Source organism: Rhinopithecus bieti, unplaced genomic scaffold (genome assembly GCF_001698545.2).
Source record: "Rhinopithecus bieti isolate Rb0 unplaced genomic scaffold, ASM169854v2 scaffold_7673, whole genome shotgun sequence".
NCBI classification, from domain to species: domain Eukaryota; kingdom Metazoa; phylum Chordata; class Mammalia; order Primates; family Cercopithecidae; genus Rhinopithecus; species Rhinopithecus bieti.
The window spans coordinates 1,653,993-1,678,112 of record NW_016806375.1 but is presented as its reverse complement, the minus strand read 5'-3'; the positions used below and the strand labels follow the sequence as shown (position 1 = coordinate 1,678,112).

Here is a 24,120-nt window from a genome sequence, read left to right as displayed (position 1 = left end):
GGAGCTGCTTGGTTTCTTTTAGTGGGAAATGGTATTTTAAGACCACAAATTGGGCATTAGGGATGTTCTTTGCTACTGGGCTTGTTTCTTGCCTTGAGATTGGACAGGGGGAGGAGATTATAAATATGTTTATAGTTGTATTTTATTTAAATTTAAAGAGAAAATACCCTGTGAGTTCATAAATATATATTTACTTTAAATTAAAGATTATAGAATTTTTTCTCTATTATATCTCTGCAGCTCCTTTCTTTATAGCAAGAACCCTGGTTTTCAAGGACACAGGAGATAGTAGAATTAGATTCTTTTCTTACCCCTATTACACACACAACAATATCAGAACAGCAATACTAATACTACCACCAATATGATTATGGAAAACACTAAACAGTATTTTTTGCATATGCTCTCCTATTTCCCCCATTGTTTCTATAGTTGTGCTGTATCTATGTTATACCACTATCTCCCTCTTAACTCCCACTTAGTTCTACAGGAGAGTATATAATGTTCACCATCAGTCCATATGTTGATGTTTCTCCAATCAGTTTGCTTGCCTGAAGCTCTACCTCTAGTAGATTCCTTATGGAGCACTAGTGGGAACAATATTTTGTGAGTGCTTGGATGTTGATAACAGTTTTGCCCTTTATACTTGAAAGTCAGTTTTGCTAGATATAAAATTTGTGGTTCACTTTTTCTTTCCTCGCATATCTTGTTATTCTAGTTTCTTCTGGCATTAAGATGTTTACTGCCATTACAATGTCGGATAATAATCTTTTTTTTTTTTCCTTTACAAGTCCCTTGCTCTTTTTTTCTAGGTATCTAAGAAGGATACTCCCTCCTTTTCTCCTTCATTCCTTCCTTCCTCCTTTTTAGTAAATTAATGCCTTAGTGTTGGTTGTCCTGGGCTGATATTCTTAGTTATGTCCTGGGCTCTTTCAATTTGTGCTTTCAAATCTTTTTTCTTAAATTTTGGAAAATTTTTATTGAATTTTAATTTTCCATATTTTTTTCCTTATTACCTTGTTTTGGTTTTCTTATTCAGGGACTCATCTGTGTGTTAGATCTTCATTACCTGTCTTTGGTATTTCTCTGTAGTCACTTTCTCTTGAGTCTTTACCTCTTTTTTTCCCATTTCATCTTGATTTAAAATTTTTATCTCCTTTCACTTATTTGGGGCATTAACTGTTGTGTGTGTGTGTGTGTGTGTGTGTGTGTGTGTGTGTGTGTGTGTTGTTTTTTTAGTTTAGTCTTCATTTGTGAAATGATTTTTTTTAGTTTTTAGTTCTTTGCCGAGTTTGTTGCCTCATTTCTGAGTCTAATTATAATTTATGTTGTATATCTTAGAGGATTTTCTTAATACCTTTTAACTATTTTGAAAATTTTGAAAATGTAGGTTGCAGTTTGGTCTGTTTTGTGACCATGTCTTTCAGGCATGCTTTCATTGTCTATAGAAAATATTCTGCTTTGTATCCTTTTTAAAAATAACAATTTAGTATGGGATTTGACATCAGTACTTTTCAGTTGTTCGTTTGTTGGTGAAATCAGTTTTCTTGAACTTTCAGAAGAAGTTGGGATTCAGGAAAGCTTTTCTAACTTCATAAAGACTCCTCTTTCTTTTCTCTTTTACTTTTTTTTTTTTTTTTTTTTTTTTTTTTTTTTTGGTATAGTGTTAAAAAATATGGTGGCTTGCTTTCTTAGATTTCCTGGCTCTGTTTCTCTCTCCTACTTTTATCTGAAATTCCTCTTTCCTTTGTCTCCATTGTTCCTGTCCTGCTCAGTTTGGACTTCCCTCTTTGCAGGTCTACCTCAGTACAGGTCTTAATCTGCCCTAGATGATCAGCTTTAAGAGTTCATAGGAGTGAGGTAGCCCCATCCCCTTCAGACCTGCTCACTATGGACCTTCTACACTTACCCATTACTGCACTGGGTGGAAACCCTTCCAGTTTTAACTGTAGTTCTTACCTAGCCCATGGTGCTCTCCTAGAGAATGTTGGCTATTTTTATGTTATGCTCTCAGGAGCAGCAGCCACTGTTCCCATTGCTTCCTATTTCCTCCCACATAGATGCCGGTAACATGCAAGCCTCATGGTTAGTGGTGATTTGCTCTCACATGCTTGTATAGGGTTCATAGGGATGCCTTGTTAGCAAATTTGGTTGTGTATGTTGTTTTGTGGATTTTGCTATGTTTGTGTATGTTTCTGTGGGGATTCAGAGATACTGAAGAACTTTTTTGCTTCTACAACCATCTTATTCTTCATCCCTTTAATTCTCCCAGTGCCTTTTACATATATAGTAGATGCTCATAAATATTGAGATCACACTGAAGAATCATTCCTGATGGCAGAGAAATGTTTACTCAGAGATGTTTTGTTTTTTGCAGCCCTTTTGGTCCCAGAATTCCCATAGAGGTGTTTTTTTGTTGTTGTCGCTGTTCTTGTTGTGTTTTGTTTTCTGTCTTCAGGTAACTTTTATTAGTAATGAATTCCTGAAAGAGGGATAACATCAAATCAGGAATTTTTTACTGGCATCGATACCTCTTTGAGAAAAGTCTGTAGCCTCAGGAAGGCAAGCATACTTTTATGCCGAGTGGTAATTCTGATCAATTGATAATGACTTTCTGAAGCATTATGTTAAGAAGAGGTCTAAGGCTAAATATGGCTTGCTGGATATATAAATTAGCATACTTTTGGCTGCAAGTAACAGAAAACTCTATTCAAAATGACCAAAACAGTAAAAGCATTGAATATATTAAAACAACAAGAAGTTCGGGGCAGGGCAGCTTCAGAGCTCGGTAATTTAGCCGCTCAATAATGCCATCAGGGACCTGGTTCTTTCCATCTTTCTTTGCTATCATCCTGTGCATGTCTGCTTTTTTCCTTCAGAGATGTAAGATTCCTATAGGAGCTCCTGCCAGAAGCAGAGAAGAGCATTGTTGTTGTTGTTTTTAGAGACAAGGTCTCACTATGTTGCCCAGGTTGGTCAACTCCTGGGCTCAAGCAATCTTCCTACCTTAGCCTCCCAAAGTGCTGGGATACAGGTGTGAGTCACCATGCCCAGCCCCTTTATTACCTTCTAATCGGGGGAAAATCTTTTCACTAACCCCTGTCTAACCCCAAACGGACTCCCTCAATTGACTCTATCCTTGAATTAATGCCTAATAATTAGGAAAATGGGGCCACCAGGATTGTTACTGACTCATCAAGATATATCCCTCAATTATGTGAGGGAAATCTGGTACTTATGTGAAAATCAGGGCCCTGCGGGCATGGCAAAAAGAGGAAATGGCTCTTGGATAAACAACTGCAGTGCCGGGTGTAATGAGAAGGAGTGTCATGATTGATTAACTATATCTGCCATAGGCATAGGACAGAGATGTGGTGTCATGAGGTCATGTATTGTTTGCACCTGATAGGACTTTTTATAGGTTAAAAAATGTTTTCACAAACATTATCTCTACTGTTGGTCAACACTCCTTGACTTAAGCAGCTCAAGGGTTATACTTCTTATTTTATAGTAGGGTCACTGAGACCCAGAGGGGCATATTGACTTGTACAAGGTCACAGAGCAAGAAAAGGACAAAGCAGGGTTTCCTGCCTCCGGGTCTAGTATGCCTTCCACTTTCCCACACTTTCCCATGCTGGCGGCTGGCTGGAAACCAAGGTTTTCTCTCAAGGAGTAGGCAAAGGTCACTAAAATGGGAGCTGGGAGGTTACTGAGGGTAGGCCTTGTCAGTATCACAAAACCTAACCTTACCCTGCAAGAAGCCTCCCTTCCCTTCCCTTACTTTCCTTTCCCTTCCCTTCCCTTCCCTTCCCTTCCCTTCCCCTTCCCTTCCCTTCCTTTTTCTTCCTTCCCCATTATCCCTTCCCCTTCCCTTCCCTGGCCTTCCTATCCCTTTCCCTTCCCCTTCCCTTTCCTTTCTCTCCCCTTCCCTTCCCCTCCTGCTCCCCTCCCCTCCCCTTCTTTCCCTTCTTCTTCTCTCTTCTTCTAAATAACAGTTTTATTGAGATATGATTCACATTTCAGTGTTTTTAGTATATCATAGACTTGTGCATCCATTACCAGTGAAGTATAACTTTCTTAAGTAACCATATAACTTTGCCTCTAGAGTGGGGAGGTTGACAGAGGACAAGTCTGGTTATGGCTCCCTGAGCTCCCAGATCTTCCTTCTCAAGGAAGACAAAAGCAGATCCTTACAGGGCTTTGGGTATGCCACTTGAATGAGTGACATCTGCCTATTTAAGAGACTAGGAGGTGGATGAGTTGGAGAACATGCCCACCATCCCCAGGGACATCTCTGCCAGCTTAGCTCCTGCTGACTGCTATCATGCAGGAATACAGGGCTTGGCTTGCCAGGTCTTCTGATTTTTTGAGAGAAGCTGGACATTTGGATTTTTTAAGAGAACTTTCTGGGTTTTTAAACATAGACTATATATATATATTTTTTAATATTGTGTGTGGTCCCGTATAGATGGATGACCTTAGACCTGCAGTTTGAGACTTTTTATCATTATTTGATTTCTCTCGTTCAGTTTCATCTATTTTCATTCATTTCACTCATTCATTTATTATTTCATATCACTAGGGAGTGGGATTTTCTAGGTGTGTCACAGGAGCCAGCTTTTAAAAACCTAATACTGGGCCGGGCGCGGTGGCTCAAGCCCGTAATCCCAGCACTTTGGGAGGCCGAGACGGGCGGATCACGAGGTCAGGAGATCGAGACCATCCTGGCTAACACGGTGAAACCCTGTCTCTACTAAAAAAATACAAAATCTAGCCGGACGAGGTGGCGGGCGCCTGTAGTCCCAGCTACTTGGGAGGCTGAGGCAGGAGAATGGCGGGAACCCGGGAGGCGGAGGTTGCAGTGAGCTGAGATCCGGCCACTGCACTCCAGCCTGGGTGACAGAGCGAGACTCCGTCTCAAAAAAATAAAATAAAAATAAAATAAAAATAAACCTAATACTGGATAATTCCCCTGAAGATCCATAAGATGAATACAATTGTGTTCTTAAATATTAGGAGTAGGCAATTCTATGAAAGAAAGAGGGCTTGTGATGAAGTTATAGTCAAATGTTTGGTTCACATATTCTTCAAACACTGTTACAGTGTTTGGGTGAGATGGTTTGATTTTCCCCCTTGTTCAGAGTCAATGGCTGATGTTTTTGATGTTAGTCCTTCTATACAGGCTTCAACAGATGTCTCCCCAAATTCAGATGCTCTCCAAACAGTGCATGCACACCCTGTCTCCTCCTATCTTATCATGTACCCCAGCAAAGAAAAGAAAGGATTCTTTTGATTGGGCAGTACTTAGCTGTTTCATCCATTAACTCTTTGGTTTTCATACCAACCCTGTGAAGTTATCACCTTTATTTTCAAGGTGTAGAAACAGGCTCGGCTGGGCATTACAGGTGGCTCATGCCTGTAATCCAGCATTTTAGGAGGCCAAGGTGGGAGGATCACTTGAAGCCAGGAGTTTGAGACCAGTTGGGGCACCATAGCAAGTCCCCATCTCCAAAAAATAATAAATAAATAAAAATAAACTGAGACTCAGGTTAAGCAATTGCCCAAAGCTACCTATCTAGCCAGTTGCAGAGTCCGTTTTGAAATTGGCTTGCTAACATTGAAACCAGTGTGCCTTTTATTCCTTTATACCTTCATGTCCTTGTGACTATACTTTCACCTGACCAAAGCTGCCTCAGCTGAATCTTAAAGTTGAGTTTTAGAGATTAGAAAAACCCACTTCATCTCTGCCTTCCTATGTTTTCTATTTTTAAATGACATTTGTATTAGGACTGTTTCAATTGCAAGTGACAGAAACTTGTCTCAAAGTGGCATAAGTGGAAAAGGGAATTCATTGGCTTCTGTAACTGAAAAGATGGCATGTGCCTGTAATCCCAGCTACTGGGGAAGCTGAGGCAGGAGAATCAATCACTTGAACCAGGGAGTCAGAGGTTGCAGTGAGCTGAGATCACGCCACTGCACTCCAGCTTATCGACAGAGTAAGACTCCGTCTTAAAGAAAAAAAAAAAGAAAAGAAAAGGAAAGGGCAAGCTTTATTTTCCCATGCATGAGTAATATAGGTACAATATAGATTTCCTAGTCTTAACATAGATTATATGTTATACAATATAGATTTCCTAGTCTTAACATAGCTTCCTGGTAAAGCAATGTTTCATTTATCTGACATCATTAGGGAGTGAGGTTTTCTGGATGAGTAGATTTTGCAGATATGTTTGTGCTATTAAGATTTACATCTGTTTTTAAAAATATTTCTTGAAACACTTCTTTGCAGTACCAGAATATGCTATTACAATACATAAATTAACATTTTCTGAGACTTTTTGCATCATGCTTTTAGAAGTTAGGGTGTATGTCAGCAGGTGCAAAAATCGACAGAATAAATACGGCATTTCTTTTCAAGAGAAGAAGGAAGGAAGGAGTTAGGAAGGACTGTAATTTTTATTATTGTTATTTATTTTTTTCTTATTCAGTATCTATTGTCTTGAGCAGTTCTCCATCACTGCTTATTTCTTATACTATGCTAGGGAATAATTGGGCATTGCCAGGGAAAACCAGATAGTTATACTTTTTAAATGAATAACATTAAAATCCACACACATATACCTAAATCAGTAGACTTGACAAGAGTTCTGTTCTTTTTCTATAAAATAAGTTCAAGGCTGTGTGAGTCCTCACACTGGGCAGAGATTGGTGAAGTCTTTGGGATTCTGATCACAGATAAATGGAGTATCCACTGGCCTGGTCACTGATTCTAGCCCGTGACCCTTGTCACTTACACGGATGTGGGCTTTCTATGCTTCTTGACACTAGTGCAGAATGGTCAGTCTGTTCATCACTGTAAATGATTCTTATTTCCTGCTCTTTGGACTTTTCCTCCAGGCAGGTGCAGGGTATTATGGCCTGGCTATTCATGACTATTTGAAACTCATGGCTTTGATCATGAGGTTAAATTGCTTTTGGTCCCCACTGAGGCCTGCCTCTGCCATATTTAAAGGTCAATCCAAACAAAAGTTCAATTGTGTTTCTCATGAATGGCGATTAAACTTTTTTTAGTTGCAGAAACTTTTTTAAAAACTCTTATTTTGAAATAATTTTAGATTTACAAAAAAAGTGGCAACAATAATTCTTTGTACCCTTTACCCAGCTTCCCCTAATGTTAACATCCTACATAAGCATAGTTTAACAATCTAGACTATGAAATTATTGAAACAATATTATTAACTTATGTACCGATTTTATTTGAATATCAGCAGTTTTTCCCATTGATGCCTTTTTTTTTCTTTTTCTGAAAACACATTCAACCCATTACATTTAATTGTAGGATCTCTTTAGTTTCCTTCAGTCTATGACATCTCCTCAGTCTTCTGTTTTTCATGACCTCGGCAGTTTTGAAAACAGTAGCCAATTATTTTGCAGAATGTCCTCCAATTTGGCTTTGTCTGATGTTCTCTCATGATTAATTTGACGCATTTAGGCAAGAATAACACAGAAGTGAGATGTTTACCTTCTCCGTGCATCATATCAGGGCATAGTCCTGACATCTTATTATGGGTGATATAACTTTGATCACTTAGTTAAGCTATGTCTGCCAGCGTAAAGTTACCATTTTCCTCTTTGCAATTAATAGGTATATTTTTGGGAGATACTTTGAGATTATATGAAAATCCATTTGCAGGAACGATTTCTTCAAAGGATATTTTATGTGAAAGTGTAGCAAAGAAAACAGGTAGAAGTGAGTTATGTTGATTGAAATGGACATGAGACAGGGCAGCAGCCCAGCAGCCTCTCCCACCTCCTCCCCTAAAACAACCACTGAGTCACTTCTCTTGAGCCCCTGAGTCTCTGTGGAATGCTGGTTGAAAATCATGGCTCTAGGTGTTGGTTTTGGCTTTTGGTGGTTATGATTCTTCCATATGTTATAAGCCCCTGCAGTCAAAATGTTCTACAAAATGGTTTTCTTCCAAATGGAAATTAGCATAGTTAGTTCTAACCAACAACATGAAGTATAACTGATACCAATCAGCAAACATGTATTTAACACCTTTTGTATACCAGTCACTGTGCTAAATCTAGGGAATATAAAATTCATAAAACACAATCTCTGCCCATCAGTCCTACATATTTTCTTTCAGAACAGTGAGGACTTTATAATCTAGACCCAAGGAAGAAATATGAAGGGAGAAAACAAACAAACAAATTGGCTTTTTGTAGGGAAATACACTTGTGAATGTTTTGTTTTTTGAGTGTGTACAGGGGCCACTTTGGCCTAAATGGCTGTCATGTCATGGTCAAAGCACTATTTCTCCTCTGAGAAGCATATATTCTTTAGCAGAAAATAAAAGAGAGAGATAGTTCTAACCACCTCCCCCAACCCTCCCAAAAAAGACCCACCCTTTGGTGCCTTTGATTCTCTTTCCCATGTTTGAAAGGATCCAAATCCTTGTCCTTCATGGATGAGGTGTTTTAGCTGTCCATAATTACATTATTATTCCAGACACTGTCAGAATGCTTCTTGCTGAGGAGGGAGGATTAGGCCGAGAAGGCTGGAGCAAGCGTGCAGCCAGTCATCTGCCCCGTGCCTGGCAAAGGAGATTATGCCTCTGGAACTGAGGTTTCTGGCTGAGCCTTTGTTACTTAATTAGTCTCCTGTCTCTTTTCCCTTTATGACAGTGGCAGAATTCAGGATGCACCCCCTTTTAAATGAATGCAAATGCTTCTAACGAAGTTTTATAATCGTTCATTTTAAACAAATCAGAAAATTGTCAAAACCACTCTAGTCGCAGGGAATTCAGAGGTAGGAAATAACTTTTAAAAGCATATGTTTCTCAAGGGAGTAAAGTAGCAAATACCATCCCTTTAAATTCTGTTTAACATGAAGCCTTTATTGACTGCTCATGATGGTTCTGCACAATTTAATGCTCCTTTAAGTGAATATTATTTAGCTTCTTCACGTGAGTCAATGAGGCCTCATGGATCTGTACATTTAGATGCTGATCACAACCAGAAGTCCATGTATAAAATGGTTACAATTTAATTAACTGGTAATAGATCTAATGCAATGTCAGGTTAAAGGGAATGTATAAATACTGCTTTATGAACCAGCATCTGCAGAAAGTGTAGACACCGGCCATTCTGTCTCCACTTGCTTGGGATGAGTTATGGGATAGCCCTATTAACTGCAAAGGAGTGTGAGATTGGGCTGGGGCGGGGGTGGGGACACCCATTATTAAACAGCTGTGTCCAGCCAATCAACCTTGAAGAGTCTGATTCACAGGTCAATGAAGATTTCTGACACTGTTAATTTCATTTTAGGATACACCATTGAAATTCATCAATCATACCTTGTCTTTGGCTTTTGATGGAGAAAGTAAGAGAGAAAGTTTTGATGGCTCATAAGTAGGTTTAAGCTAAAAGAAAAAAAAAACAGCATTAGTTCAACCTATTCACCTTACAGGTGGCAAAACTGAGCCCCAGAGCAGGGAGGGACCCAGGCTGTCCACACTGTCCAGCGACACCACATGCTACTGGTGAGGTCAAAGACCTCAGGGACATTACTCAAACCCTAAGATCCCTTGAGTCTTATCTGGACTTGTTGCTTTAGGGGATGAGCCCCTTGGACACTAAAGTGCTTTCATTCCACAGTTCTGTGTGTAGCACCAAACAAGGGAAAATATGTTCCACTGCCCTTCTTCCACCAGCTAAGCAGGCCCTAGGTGAGAGTTTTATTCCTACTACCAGAAGTATATATCTCCTGCTGCCTTGGTAGAATGGAAGGAAGGAACCAGAGGCCTCATACCTTCTGTGAATGACACCTGAGGCAAATCCCTAGCCAAAGTTAGGGCCCCACACATGGACTCCCTGTAGTTCCCTTAGGAGAGTGGTGCTTACCTGTTAATGTTGTTTATTAATTGTCTTCCCTGCCCAGTTGAAAGCTCACAGCAAAAATGCAAAATCCCTACCTATTTAGCTTGCGATTTGTGCCATCAGGGTCTAGCATAGCACCTGGCACTTGGTGGATGCTTTATGACTATTGTCCCAGAATGAATGAATTAACCTCAGATCTGTGAACCTTCATTTGTAAAATGGGAATGATAACACTTATCTGCCCTATTTGGGGATGAAGGAGATAGCATATATGGAAGAGTGGTGAGATACTCCATAAAAGTGAAGAGGCAGTTCATGTGGGTTACTGGTAGTATTACATTGTAGGCTTTAGCTGTATTGCATTTAGCTCTTCCTATAATTTTCCTTTGACAAGGAATACATTTGAGTTATTTTCAGTAACATTAACTGACAGTATCCTGCCTAGAATGGGAGACCCCTAACATTTAAAGAAACCTCATGTGCATTCCTTTCCCCCACATTATAGATTAGGGAGGGGCCCAGACAGGTTGATTTACCTGCCTGGCATCATACAGGGAATTTGGCTAAGCCAGAGCTAGGTCACAGGACCCATCCTTCTGTCTCCCTCAGCTCAATGCTTCAAATCTTCATTTCTGTTGGAGAAGCTGTGGAGTATTTAATTAGCTACAGTCTGAAATGTGATATATGTCAGCGCTCATTACTGCAGTGGGGGCTAGTGGGTATTATTCTCCAGTGCTATACCCTGTTGTAGTTCAGTGACCCCAATTAACTCCAGTACTCAAGACAGCCCAGCCAGGCAGGCATCACCAAGGGCCACTTGAGGCAGGTACCCAGATTCCCTAGTGTCCATCAGACACACTCTTCTCCACCCCAGTCTGACCTGCTCTCCTTCCCCTGAGCCTCCCTATTGATGCTGAACAGAAGCCTTAAGAGGTTGAGAAGCATTTACCAGGTAAGAGCCACTAGGTCATTGTGCTTGACACTAAGCTGGGCTCCATTTTATCTCCCTGGAGGCTGCACCCTTAAGACTCTCAAGTTGTCAGTGCAATGATGAAGAGAAGGGTGCTTTAGGATCCTATCAGAATCAGGAATAAATCCCTCATCTGAACTAGACCCTGTTTTTATTCTTTTAATGTTAACATCAAGAAAGGCAAAAGAAGACTGGTGAACTGGTCCAGAATAAAGAAAATGAAAGAGACATGGTAACTAAATACAATGCAGAATCCCTGATTAGATCTTGGTTTGAGGAAAAAATGGCTATAAAACCAATTTGGAGACAGACAATAACAAGTGTTGGCAAGGATGTGGAGGAATTGGAACCCTCAGACATTGCTGGTGGTTCTGTAAAGCGATGCAGCCACTTTGGAAAACAGTCTGGCAGTTCTTTAAAAGGTTAAACATACAGTGACTGTATGACCCAGCAGTCTCACTCCTAGGTATATACCCAAGAGAAATGGAAACAGATGGCCACACAAAAACGTGTACATGAGTGTTTATATCAGCATTATTTATAGTAGACAAAAGGTGGAAACAACTGAAATGTCTACTTATGAGTGGATTTATAAAATATGGGTATATATACCTATTGTGGAATATTATTCAGCTGTAAAAAGGAATGAAGTACTGATACACACTACAACATGGATGAACCTTGAAAACATTATACTAAGTTAAAGAAGCCAGACACCAAGGCCACATATTGTATGATTCCATTTATATGGAATATCCAGAATAGGCAAATCCCTGGAGACAGAAAATAGATTTATGGTTTCTAAGGGCTCAGGGGAGGGAGAAGGGGAGTGACTGATTGTCTTAGTTGATTCAGACTGCTATATCAGAAGACCACAAACTGGGTAGCTTATAAACAACAGAAATTTATTTCTCACATTCCTGGAAGCTGGGAAGTCCAGGATCAAGGCAGTGGCAGATTCAGTGTCTGATGAGGGCCTGCTTTCTAGTTCATAGACGGTGCCTTCTTATTTGTGTCCTTACATAGTAGAAAGGACAAGCGACCTCTCTAGGGTCTTATTTCTAAGGGCACTAATCCAAGCCCTTATGACCCAATCACTCCCAAAGGCCCTACCTCCTAATAACATTACCTTGGGATTCGAATTTTGACGTATGAATTCGGGAGGGGACACAAACATTCACACCATAGCATTGATAATGGGTGCAGAGTTTCTTTTTAGGATGATGAAAATAATCTGGAATTAGTGGTGATGTTTATACAACTTTATATAAGAATACCAAAAAAACACTGAATTGTATGCTTTAAAAGGGAAAATTTTGTGTTACATGATTTATATGTCAGTTTTAAAAAGGCTGGGTGTGATGGCTCACGCCTGTAATCCCAGCACTTTGAGAGACTGAGGCGGGCAGATCACTTGAGGCCAGGAGTTCGAGACCAGCCTGGCCAACATGGCAAAACCCCATCTCTACTAAATGTACAAAAATTAGCTATACATAGTAGTGCATGCCTGTAATCCCAGCTACTTGGAAGGTGGAGGCATGAGAATCCCTTGAACCTGGGAGGCGGAGGTTGCAGTGAGCTGAGATCGTGCCACTGCACTCCAGCCTGGGAGACAGAGCAAGACTCTGTCTCAAAAAAAAAAAAAAAAAAAAAGATTTGGGGGACAATGGGAAACCTGAATATGGGGTATGTATTAGATAATTTATATCAATGTCATAATAGAATTGTGGTTATATAGGAGAGTGTTCCTTTGCTCAACAGATGCATGCTGAAGTACTCAGTGACCAAGCATTATGATAGCTGCAATTTGCTTCCATGTGATTCAGCAAAAAATGTATATAATGTAATAATAGGCAGAGAGCAAATGCGGTAAAATATTAACAATTGATAAATCTTGGTGAGTAAAAACAGTAAATCTTTTTACTCTTCTTAAAACTTTTCTATTGAAATTGTTCAAAATCATAGGCTGACAATGAGGCAGAATTTTTAGAATACCAAGAGACAGAGATAAGTCAAAGGGCTTTTGGCTGTCCATACTGACCCTTTGGTCTCTGTCCAAGACAAGGATAAATGAACACTTGTTTCCTCTTTTCTTAGATGAAATCAATTGCATTTCTGAGCAGTACAGACCCCCACTTAGCAGTTCTTAGGGAGTGCCTGAAATCTACAGCCCAATACTGTGGGCTCTTCATGCCAACTGTCAAAAGAGGGGGCTTTCTTATGACTTCCAGTGGGCCAGAAATTATGGCCAATGGGACCACCAGTCAGAGCTCCCTTCCTGACCTCATTCTAGGATCATTCCAGGGGCGGTAGTGAAGCAGACTTTCTTTACCAATTTCTAAGGGAAACACTAAAATAGTCAGCGAGTGTAATTTCTGGAGAGAAAGATTTCTTGATGAGTATTCTAAACCTTACATGTTCTCCCCTTCTTGCAGTATTTATAGTTTGGGAAGGGATGTAGGGAGCCTTGTGGTAACATGTCAAGACTAGTTTCCTGTTCCCCTTTCCCCAGACAATCAGCAGGGTGTCATGTAGTCTTTAGACTTGAAGGAAAATGTGTGCACATCCCTTCCAGAACAAAGGGTGAAACCCTACTTGAGAATAGTAGACCTGGAAGGGACCTCAGGAAATAAGGGACCTCAGAACGTCTTCCATTTCCTGATGCTGACGAGGACTTTCACAAGAGAAGCCCACTGATTTCACACCTCATGCCTGCCCAGGGAATACACTCAGGAGCATTTGCAAAAGTCTTTAAACCAACTACTGCTTTTACAGTGTACAGACTGAGTTTTCAATGTGCAGATTTGCTATGAATTTATAGAGTGTTTTGATTCTAAATTCACAATGTGCATCTTTAATGGCTCCAAGTTTGGATAATTTTATGCTGTTTATATCCTAGCAGCAATGGTTTATGCATATTTCCCAAGTTATTACCCTCCTAGGAGAAGAGCGAACAGCCTCCTTTTACAAAAGACAGTCCCATATGTCCTGGTTTAGTGCATCTCTCCTCAAAGATCACTTTGCATTGAGATGTCAGGAAAGCATGACAGCTGGATGAAGCACCTACCCCAGTTTGCAAGCAGGTGGGTTTTCGGGTTTCTGGACCCTCTTACCCGGCTCCCAGATGGCCTTGCATTTGAAAACCGCCAATTAGGCACTTTGCAGTCGCCTGGAGTTTTTCTGTTGAGACATGTTTCAATCTCATTAAAAAAAAAAAAATGCTGCCCACCTTCCTCCACTCCCATCAGAAAAGAAATTTGTTAACATGCAATGAGAACTTTACAAAACTCATCCAGCAACTTTCTTTCTGAGAGTCCAGCCTGAGGTGATCATCAGAAATGTGGGATGTATAGAATGTTTATTGAAACTTAAAGAAATTTTTGTATTGTGGCAAAATATATGTAACATGAAAAAAATTTAATAGTAGGAAACTGGAAGCAAGTAAATACTGAGCATTAGGAAATATGATATTCCATGTATTCAAATATAAGACATTCTTTGAAAATACTTTCAAAGAAGTTTTAATAGTAGGAAATTTCTCTTGACATGTGATGAGTAAAGAAAGCAGGCTGCAGACCTCCAATTAGTTCTTTAGATTTCAGATTTCAGGCACATGTCTTGAAACAACATAAATAAAGGAACTACAAAATTCTTAACAATGATGATTATTGGATGGCAGGATTATGGAGGATTTCTTTAATTAAATGCTTTATTTTGAGTTAATTATGGATTTCATATGCACTTGTAATAAAAATTACAGGGAGATCCTATGAACCCTTTACCTAGTTTCCTATAGGGGATTTAAATTTCCTCCTTTGTGCTTTTCTCTTTTCCCAATAATCTACAATCAGGGAAAATAAAATTAAAGACTATCATTTTTTTAAAAAAACTGCCCAGGTGTAATGACTCGAGTGTTTAATTCCAGCACTTTGGGAGGCTGAGGCGAAGGATCCCTTGAGGCCAGGAGTTCAAGATAAGCCTGGACAAGGTAGCCAGACCCTGTCTCTACAAAAATAAAAAAATAAAATAAATATTAGCAGGGTGTGGTAGTGCCTACCTGTAGTCCTAGCCACACAAGAGGCTGAGGTGGAAGGATTGCCTGAGCCCAGGAGTTAGAAGCTGCGGCGAGCTTGATTGTGCCATTGCACTCCAGCCTGGGCGACAGGGCAAGACCCTCCAAAACAGACAGAACTTATTCATCCTTCTGGAGAACTTTGCTCCAAATTTTAATTGATCTCTCATTTTCCTGTGTACCCATAGCCCATTACCTGGGCTTTCGGTCCCTTGTAGATCTTAGTACCTTCTGCTAATATTGGAGTTAATTGGATCCCATGCCTGTGTATGGTCTTTCATACAGTGAGTTCATGCTGGATAATCATGACATTCCTTCCAAAAGCATGAAGTTGACCCAGACTAGAGAAGACAGAAAGAGAAACACATTTTTATATTAAAGTTAAAGTAAAACATCCAAATCATGGCGTGGTAAGTACAATTTGCAATATGGGATGAATATTTAAGGTGAAGCAAAGTAGCTGTGGCTACTTGGGGCCAAAAGCCTCCCAGATGCTCCTGCGCTAAGCACATCATGTTTTTCTGGGGAAAGTAGTAGGGGGTAGAGGGTGGCAGAAAATGTGAGAAGCACTTGTTGTAGGTGACCCAGATATGCCTCTTGAATTGAATTCGGTGATCTGCTTCTTCAGCTGCTTTCTTGTCCCTGCCCAGCAGGATGCCAGGAAACACATAGCCCTGTAGAAAATACCTGGAGAAGAGGATGATTGGAGTTCTTCATTTCTTAAAAAAAGGTTTAGGTTTTCCGTGTCTTCCCTAGGGCCCATGTCTTGCTGGAAAATATGCTACTTAGAAATTAAGGCCTCTGGGTTCAATTTTTGGCTCCAGTGTTGAGCTCTGTGTAAGCCTGGCAGGATGTCTCATTTCTGGGTCACCTTTTCCTTGCCAGCAGAATGAGGTGTGTAGACCAAATCATTGCTAAGAGCCTTCTAACTCTGAGACACTAGGTTTAGTCAGTCAAAAGCATGTGATTTTCCCAGATTTGCCAAACTCCTTGTACCTAATTGAAAGTACACAATGAACTTGCAAGAATGTAAGCATCCTTAGATGCCAGCCTTCACTTTGGGTATTTTTCTGCCTCCTCAGTGAACCTTGATGTTGACACCTCTCGTTTGTCATTTAAAAAAAAAAAAAAAGTTTCAAGAAAAGAAGGTTGTAGAAACTGATTAACAGGATACCCCCTTTTTTCCTTTCCCCTGAAGATTATCTTGGGAATGTCAAAAGCAAATTTTATGAGCAGGTTGGTCTTTTACAAGAGATGTGTTTACAAAGCATGAAATTAACATTTTTGCACAGAGCCAAATAATTGCTTATAACATAGTGACTTTAGAAGCAGGTTTGCAGCTTGAGCAGTTATTAGCAAGGTCAGATGGTACATGCAATTAGCAGACTCCATCACCAAAACAAAGTTAGCCAAGCACCTTGTAAAGGAGCAAGTCCCTAGCCGTGAGGAGTTCACCCATGATGTCATTTCAAATACTGGGCACAGCACAGTCCATTGACACTGAAGTTCACTGAATAACACAGTGTTAGAGGGTCAACCCACTCATGGAGCTTCAGACTCCTATGAGTCCACCATACAAAGTCACACTCCCTGGGTTGGCTAAAGAGACTCAACCAAACAGCATCCAAGCAACTCCTTACCAGAGAGGTAGCTGTACTTTCAGCCTCTCACCCAGACTAAACATCACATTAGAGTTAAGGAGTCCCAGATGACAACATTCGAGGGGAGGAGACAATAGAGCAGACAGGTCTGGATAAACAGTGTGCACATTTGAGTAACAATTTAGGATATCCTCAAGTTCATAAAGGTGGCAAAAGAATATTAAATCTCATTCAGAAAAATCTATTCAAGGAAGTGTGTTGGTGTGTAACTTTGGACTTGCATTCTTATTGGTAATGTTAGGTGGTATAACAGACCAACCCTGAATTTATTTCTCATTCAATAAAGTTTAAATTATACTCTGGCTTAGGTCTTAAGAGTACCCCATAAGAGAAAAGGAAGAGGAAATGGAATTCTCAAGAAGTTTCCAGGGAACTTATTAATATTTAAATTCACTTTGGAGCCAGGCGCAGTGGCTGATGCCTGTAATCCCACCACTTTGGGAGGCCAAGGCGAGAGGATTGCTTGAGGCCAAGAGTTCAAGACCAGCCTGGGCAACATAGTGAGACCCCCATCTCTACTTAAAAAATAGAATTTATTTTGGAAAATATAAAGAATCCGAGATGCCCTCATCTCATTGTGGCTCAAATCCAGGTGTGTGGAAGAGGGAAAAAACCTCTCCCTTCCTCTCTGCTCACCCCTCTGGCATAGTTTGTACTCTAGAACAAAAGGGAAAAATAAATGTTCCTCTACTGCTTGGCTGGGGTCAGGTTTTACAGAGTAAAGAGCTGCAAGCATTAGAGTCAGGCCGACCTGGGTTCAAATCCTAACTTTATCACTTGCTACATCTATGTGGCGTTGAGCAAGTTACTTAATACTTGTAAAATCCTAGCTACTGTCTGTAGCCTTGGGGATAACTATACCCACCTCATGGAGTTGTTTTCAGGGTAAAATGAGCTAGTGCATTGAGAAGGAATTATTCCAGGAACCAGCACATAGTAGACATCCATTCATCCATTCATTCAGTTTCTTCAGCTAACATTTACTGAGCACCTCTATGTGTCTGGTACAGTGCGAAGTGTTAGTAAGCGGGGTGTATGGTGAGCCACACAGACACTGCCCTGCTCTTCTAGAGCTTATAGTCCAGACACAGACATGCAGTCGTGTAACAATCACTCTAAATAAAAGTCTGCTGACTTAGTGCTCTGAAGGAAAGGACCATACTGTGCTTGCCAGAGGCTTGGACTTAAAAGGTCTGGGAAGAATTCTTAGAAGAAATGACATCTGAACTGAAATGTGAAGTGAATTTGGTGGAGTGGTAACAGAGTATGAAGAGTGTTTGAGATAGAGGAAACAGCATGTGCAAAGGCCCTGCGATAGGCAAAAGTGAGGTGCATTTGAGGAACTTACAGAAGTCACTGGAGTTCTGAGGCCATGGGAGCATGACACGGGATGGGCTGGAGAGGTGGGTAGAGGTCAGGCCGAGTAGAACCTTCTAAGCCTGGAAAGGAGTTTGGTTTCATCTTAAGAGCAATGGGAAACCGTTGGAGGAGTTTAAGCAGGGTCTTAAAAATTATTATATATTTTTTGAGACAGAGTCTTGTTCTGTCATCAGGCTGGAGTTCAGTGGCACCATCTCAGCTCAGTGCAGTCTCCACCTCCCAGGTTCAAGCGATTCCCCTGCCTCAGCCTCCTGAGTAGCTGGAACTACAGGTGCTTGCCACCATACCCGGCTAATTTTTTGGATTTTAGTAGAGACAGGGTTTCACCATGTTGACCATGATGGTCTCCATCTCCTGACCTTGTGATCTACCCACCTCAGCCTCCCAAAGTGCACAGGTGCTGCTAAAAAGTATTAAGCTTAATAAATGCTAGCTGTTATTGTTCCTTTCCAAGAATTTTCTACTACATCCCAACATTATTGATTGAATACATAATTTTTAAAAATACACACAAAGAAGTCCTATTGATCCATTTGGTGTTCTGAAAGCAGAATCTGTAATATACTAGAACCACTTAGTCTATTGTGATGTGCTTCCTCCTCCATGTGGTATCAGAAGGACACTAAAAGCAGCCTGGCTCAATATATCTATAAATGCTGTGTCCTTTGAGCCCTGACATATTTCAGAAATGTGAGACTGTCAGAACCAGAGCCGGGCCCAGCTGGACGTGGCTGGGGCCAGTGGACTTGGCAGGCCTACTGAACTAGGTCGGCTTCCACAACCCAAGCAAGGTTGCCTTCAGGCCTCTACCATTGTGTGGATAGAGGCTGGTGGACAGAGAATAGTGTCAGCGGAGGGAGCCTGGCATAGTTGAAGCAGACAGGACATTAGAGAGTCTGGGACATCCTTGGGAAGGGAACTAGGGGCTGGACTGGCAGAGGGTAGGAGGGACTGGGCTCTTGAGTCAGAAGACCAAGGGGAAGCCCACAGTGACACCAAGGTGAGAGGTGGGACCTTGTCTGAAGGAAGAAGGAAAGAATCTGGGCACTGAAGCTAGTGGAACAAGTCCAGGTAGTCTGACCCAAACAGGGATACTGAACCCCACAACCTCAGGTCCAGAGGTCTTACTCTTTCTCTTATCAAAGGCCAGACTGACCTTCAAAGCCAAGTGGCTTGGCTGAGGCTCCTAGTGGGGATGAAGGAGGTCTCAACTTTTAGGACATATTTGATGACGATGATGAGCACTTCCAAGCGCATGGTCCTTCACGTTACAAAACACTTTTCTACGCATGTTGCCGTTTGATCCTTCAGTCAGCTGGATGAAGTATCCTGGGCAGCTGTTATCCTCCTTCTCCAGATGAGGAGACTGAGGCCTGGTCATTACACACCATGTTCAGGGTCACTTGTGAAATTGGAACTCCTGACTGGGCACAGTGGCTCATGTCTGTAATCCTAAAACTTAGGGGGGCTGAAGTGGGCGGATCATCTGAGGTCAGGCATTCAAGACCAGTCTGGCCAACATGGCGAAAACCCATCTCTACTAAACATATAAAAATTAGCTGGGAGTGGTGGTGCACACCTGTAGTCCCAGCTACTCAGGAGGCTGAGGCAGGAGAATCACTTGAACCTGGAAGGCAGAGGTTGCAGTGAGCCGAGATCACACCACTGCACTCCAGTCTGGGTGACAGAGCGAGATTCTGTCTCAAAAAAAAAAAAAAAAAAAAAAAAAAAAAAAAATTGGGACACCAAGTGGCCAGTCGAGATTCATTTGCTTGTGTGGCTCACTGCATGCCTTAAAAAGGGTAAAGTGGACAAGTAATATGTCCAAAGAAACAATAGCCTGGACAGATATTTGAGTCCTATAAATGAGGCTGTAATCCCAGCACTTTGGGGGGCTGAGGCAGGCAGATCACCTGAGTTCAAGACCAGCCTGACCAATATGATAAAACCCCATTTCTACTAAGAATACAAAAATTAGCCAGCGTGGTGGCATGCGCCTGTAATCTCAGCCACTCAGGAGGCTGAGATAGGAAAATCGCTTGAACTCCGGAGGCAGAGGTTGCAGTGAGCCGAGATTGTGCCATTGTACTCCAGCCTGGGCAACAAGGACAAAACTCCGCCTCAACAAATAAGTAAATAAAATAAAAATAATAGAGCCAAAGCCTCTTTTAGATGATTTTGCTGCATTCAAGCTTTCTAAGTCCAAGGGGTTGTGTGGGAGTGTGTGTCTGTCTGTCCTTCTCATTATGTGTTCATTTCTATCTGGTGAGGAAGCAGAAGTCATTATGTCTGTAAGTCTTGCGTCTTTTGAGCCTTGACATGTTTTAGACAGTGTCCCAGTGGGTGCCACATGTCCAGTCATCTGTGACTCCTTCAGGAAACTAAAATGCATACCTAGAAAGGAAAGAGTCGAAAGCCAGAAATGCAGGTGGAGTCCACGCTGAGGTTCAGGTCATCCAATAGAGTATTTCTTAGAAAATAAGCCTTCTGCAGTATGCAGAGGAAAGCTTTTCTCCCTACCCCCGGCTGCTGCTCTGCCTCCTTCCTGCATGATTTTTTAAAGCATGCAAAATGAAATGAGGCCCTTCACGTATGAGACAGCTATTTTCTCAGGTCTCATGCCTTCCTTATGAATAGCTCGAATAATACAACTTATAATTATGCTTTGCCTGGCAGTATATTTTTGCCTTCTGAGTGATAGTTGAAATTTCCTGGCAAGTAAACACCCTTGGGAATGAGCCTCTTCTGTCCCACCTGGTGCAGGCGGCCCCTCTGTTACTGTTCCTACCCGCCCTGGCCTCCAGGGCTGCCTCCTTGCAGTTCTTAGGTCATTTCGCCAAGAAGTGCTCCCCAACTTCCTCACTTATCCCAGGGGCACAGGGAGGTCTCAGCACCCCTCCCGAGGGAGTCATGCCAATCTGATTAATTAAGGTAAATAGGGGGGTTTTTGGTAGTGGCTTAAACTCCAGTCAGGTAACCTAGGCAACGGCAGGGAGTCTGTGCCACTGCTGACAAGTAATGTGGGATTAATTTCTTCCCAGATCTACGGCCTTCTTTTAGGCTCAGGGTCCTCTTCAAGAACCTCGAGAAGGAAGTAGGCTGTTGGATAACGGGGGAGGGGAATTGGTAACAGTCAGCCAGGGTTACTTGTGGGTGTTTTGTCCCTCCAGGAACACCATGTGGGCAGTGGAGTGGAGTGGAGTGGGCAGACATCAGAGGCCTGGGGTCAGCGCCATTCACCTGCATCAGGAACTTGAACAAATCCCTCCTGAACCTTGTGTTAGCCAGCTCCATGTTCCTATCCCAGCTACCAGTTCCATGTCAGTTTCCGCATCTATAAAATAGGAATGATAATAATAGTGCCACCCTCTAGGGTTGTGGTGAAGATAAGGACTTGAAATTGCCTAGCACAGAGCCTGGAACATAGAGAGTCCAATAAGTGTTAGCATTTCAGGTCTTCTGTATGGGAGAAAGAGGCTCAGAGTGCTCTGTCTTATGTGTACTCTGTTTTTTTACAGACAGGGTCTCACTCTGTCACCCAAGCTGGAATGCAGTGGCCGGATCATAGCTCATTGCAACCTTGAATTGTGTACTCTAGACTACCAGGTAGGAAATGGGCTCAGCCTGGAGACGAATCTGCAGTTTCTGGTGGTTAGGAAAGGGGGCTGCAGATGGGGAATGCTGAGGGAGAGGAGTCAGCTGAGGCCCAGAAGGCGGGCAGGAAGATTGGGAATAGGGAGAGAGTGGCCTGAGGGCCAGCAGAGGAGTGGAGAGGCTAACACTGCACTCAGAAGAACCTAAGCTGTTGGAGGAGGATCTTCTGAGGCAACAGGTATGGAGGTGTGGCCCCTTGCAGGAATTTGGTTCAAGCCTGAGTTGCTGTCCAGTGGCCCAGATCACTTGCTGAGCATGCAGTTTTATAGCTGCTGCTCCTGGCTTGAACTCTGGCCAGCATGGAGAACCTGATTCTGGTGGTTTCTCCACCATATGAAGCAAAGATCATGGAGAAATAAGGTCACATGAAAAAGACATGTAAGCTTCCTGTTCAGGGAGTGAGGCCAGCAGATGCATAATGTATGGTTTCTCATGCTGCAAGTGGACTGGGGAGAGAGTTTGCAACCTGTGGAAACATTTCAGACTTTTGTAAGTTATAAAAGGAGAGAGGGTTGCCAGGAGCATAACGTCCAGTAAATAGCCCTGAGCCTGGCCAAATAACCTCAGACAAGCCAATCCCTGGGGCTCAGTTTGTTTATTAAAAAATCTGGAGGGGATACACAAGCAGCTGTTAATAGTGGTTATCTCTAGGGGGTGAGAGTAAGCATTGGGAGTAGGGAGAAATTTCTATTTTTCATTATACCCTTTTGGCTACATCTTTCACCATGTGCCTTTATTATTTTTATAATTGCAAATCAAATTATAGGGTTTGGCATTTTTAAAATGCCGTGAAGGGTTTGGATTAGATCATTGGTTTTCAAACTTGTTTTTTAAAGCAGTGGAACACTTTTCACATAATCTTATTTGAAAGCCTAATTAATGTATCACAAAGAAGAAATTGGGGCCCTTCTTGCCGGGCTCCCCCTCCAACTCCCAGTTGCTGCATCTCCAGATATCCATTGAATGTGGTTTGAAAATAATAGGTTTACATGATTTCTCTGGAGCCTCTTTCACCCCTTCAATTCTATGCTTCCCTTCTATTTAGCAAAGAAATCTAGGACATTCTAAACCCTGTAGCCTAAGCTGCTGCTTGCACTGCAGTAGCTGCAGACACACCCTGGCCCTTTGGAGAGTCAACAGTTGGGGAGGATGAGCTGTGTACAGGCTGAATGTCGTTCAGACTCTGGGGGACAGGAAACGTGTCAACCCTGAGTTATTTCTGGGTTGAAATGATAGACAATGTTAGAAGGTAGATTTTGCAACAATTCTAGGCAAAACTGAACCTGGGGCGCTTTGATAGGTAGGATGCTAAAGAGACATTGAAATGGTGTAAGGTGATAGAAAACCATTCTCCTTGTAAAAACGTGCTTATGAACACAGACCTGCTGCTTACTTATGCTATGATCTTGCCAAGTTACTTGGCTTCTTGGAGTCTGTAAAAAGGGGAAATACTAGTGCCTACTTCCTACAACTGTTGAAAAGATTAAATGAGACTATAGGTCTAAGTGCCTGGTATATTGCCTTGCTCATGATAGGAGTTCAGTAAATGTGGGTCACCATCATCGTCACCAAATTCCTGGACAAGTCAGAAAATGGCCTTACCACCTCTTCCTACATGTTCTTGGTGAAACCTGTAACCTCTCAGGACCTCATTTTTCCTTATCTGTAAATTAGAGGTGCTCAACCAGTTCAGGAGTTGCAAATTGGTGGCCTGCTAGATAAAATCTAGCCTGCAAACGTGTTTATCTCATGTAACAAACTAAAAATCAAGAAATAGCCCCTAGAAATCTGAATTTTCCAGCTTCCCTTTGAAAAATGAACATCTAGTTCCACTGGCCCTCACTTGGCAACAGTTGGCGGGAGCTGGGGTAGCAGCTGCCCCTCCCATGGGCATGCATGCACTTGCCTCTCCCCCAGCCATCATATTTCTGCAGGGCCTTACACCTGGCCAGTCCCCCTTCACAACATACATAAGCAGCTGGGTTTCCAAAGTCTGGATTGGAAAGTTTCAGGAATTCTGTGCCTTTCTCCTGGTTCTGCCACTGGCTCATTCCATGACCCTGAGTGTATTCCTTCACCTCTCTGGACTACCACATCACCGTCTATAAAATGAATGAGTTAAGTTTCCAGCCTCAGCTTTCTTTGGGTCTTCTGTGCAGTTCATAAACATTTACTGAGTTGCTCCTGTTTCCAGGAATTCTAAAAAGCATGTGGGAGGATACAGAGATGAATAAGAATGGGTCTGGCCCAGAGATGTTTTATAGCAATGCCTCTCAAAATGTAGTCTGCAGACCGCCACCAGTTCACAATGAGATAGATATGGGAATTGAGGATAGTTGTTCGGAGACTTTTGTTGTAATTTGATATTGCCATGACAGCCAGGTGCATGCTCAGTAGACTCATCTTGTTGAATAGACATAGAGCAATTCACATGCTGTCAAGCTCGTGTGGTGAATTGCATGTGACGCAAGCTGCATACTTGTTTCAGTTACTATTGGTGC

General features: G+C 41.9%; 1 protein-coding gene across 4 annotated transcripts in view; it reads left to right on the top strand.

Annotated features, from left to right (window-relative positions):
* Positions 1-24,120, top strand: part of GALNT10 (polypeptide N-acetylgalactosaminyltransferase 10) — a 230,559-nt gene that overhangs the window by 57,923 nt on the left and 148,516 nt on the right. The window contains exon 1 of one of the 4 annotated variants that reach the window (XM_017875710.1): positions 21,446-21,571. The exons of the other annotated variants lie outside the window; for them this stretch is intronic. Coding sequence (XP_017731199.1) covers positions 21,461-21,571 — 111 coding nt within the window. The 5' untranslated portion in view covers positions 21,446-21,460. Of the gene's footprint in view, positions 1-21,445; positions 21,572-24,120 lie in introns of those variants that run through there. 4 annotated transcript variants of the gene reach the window in all.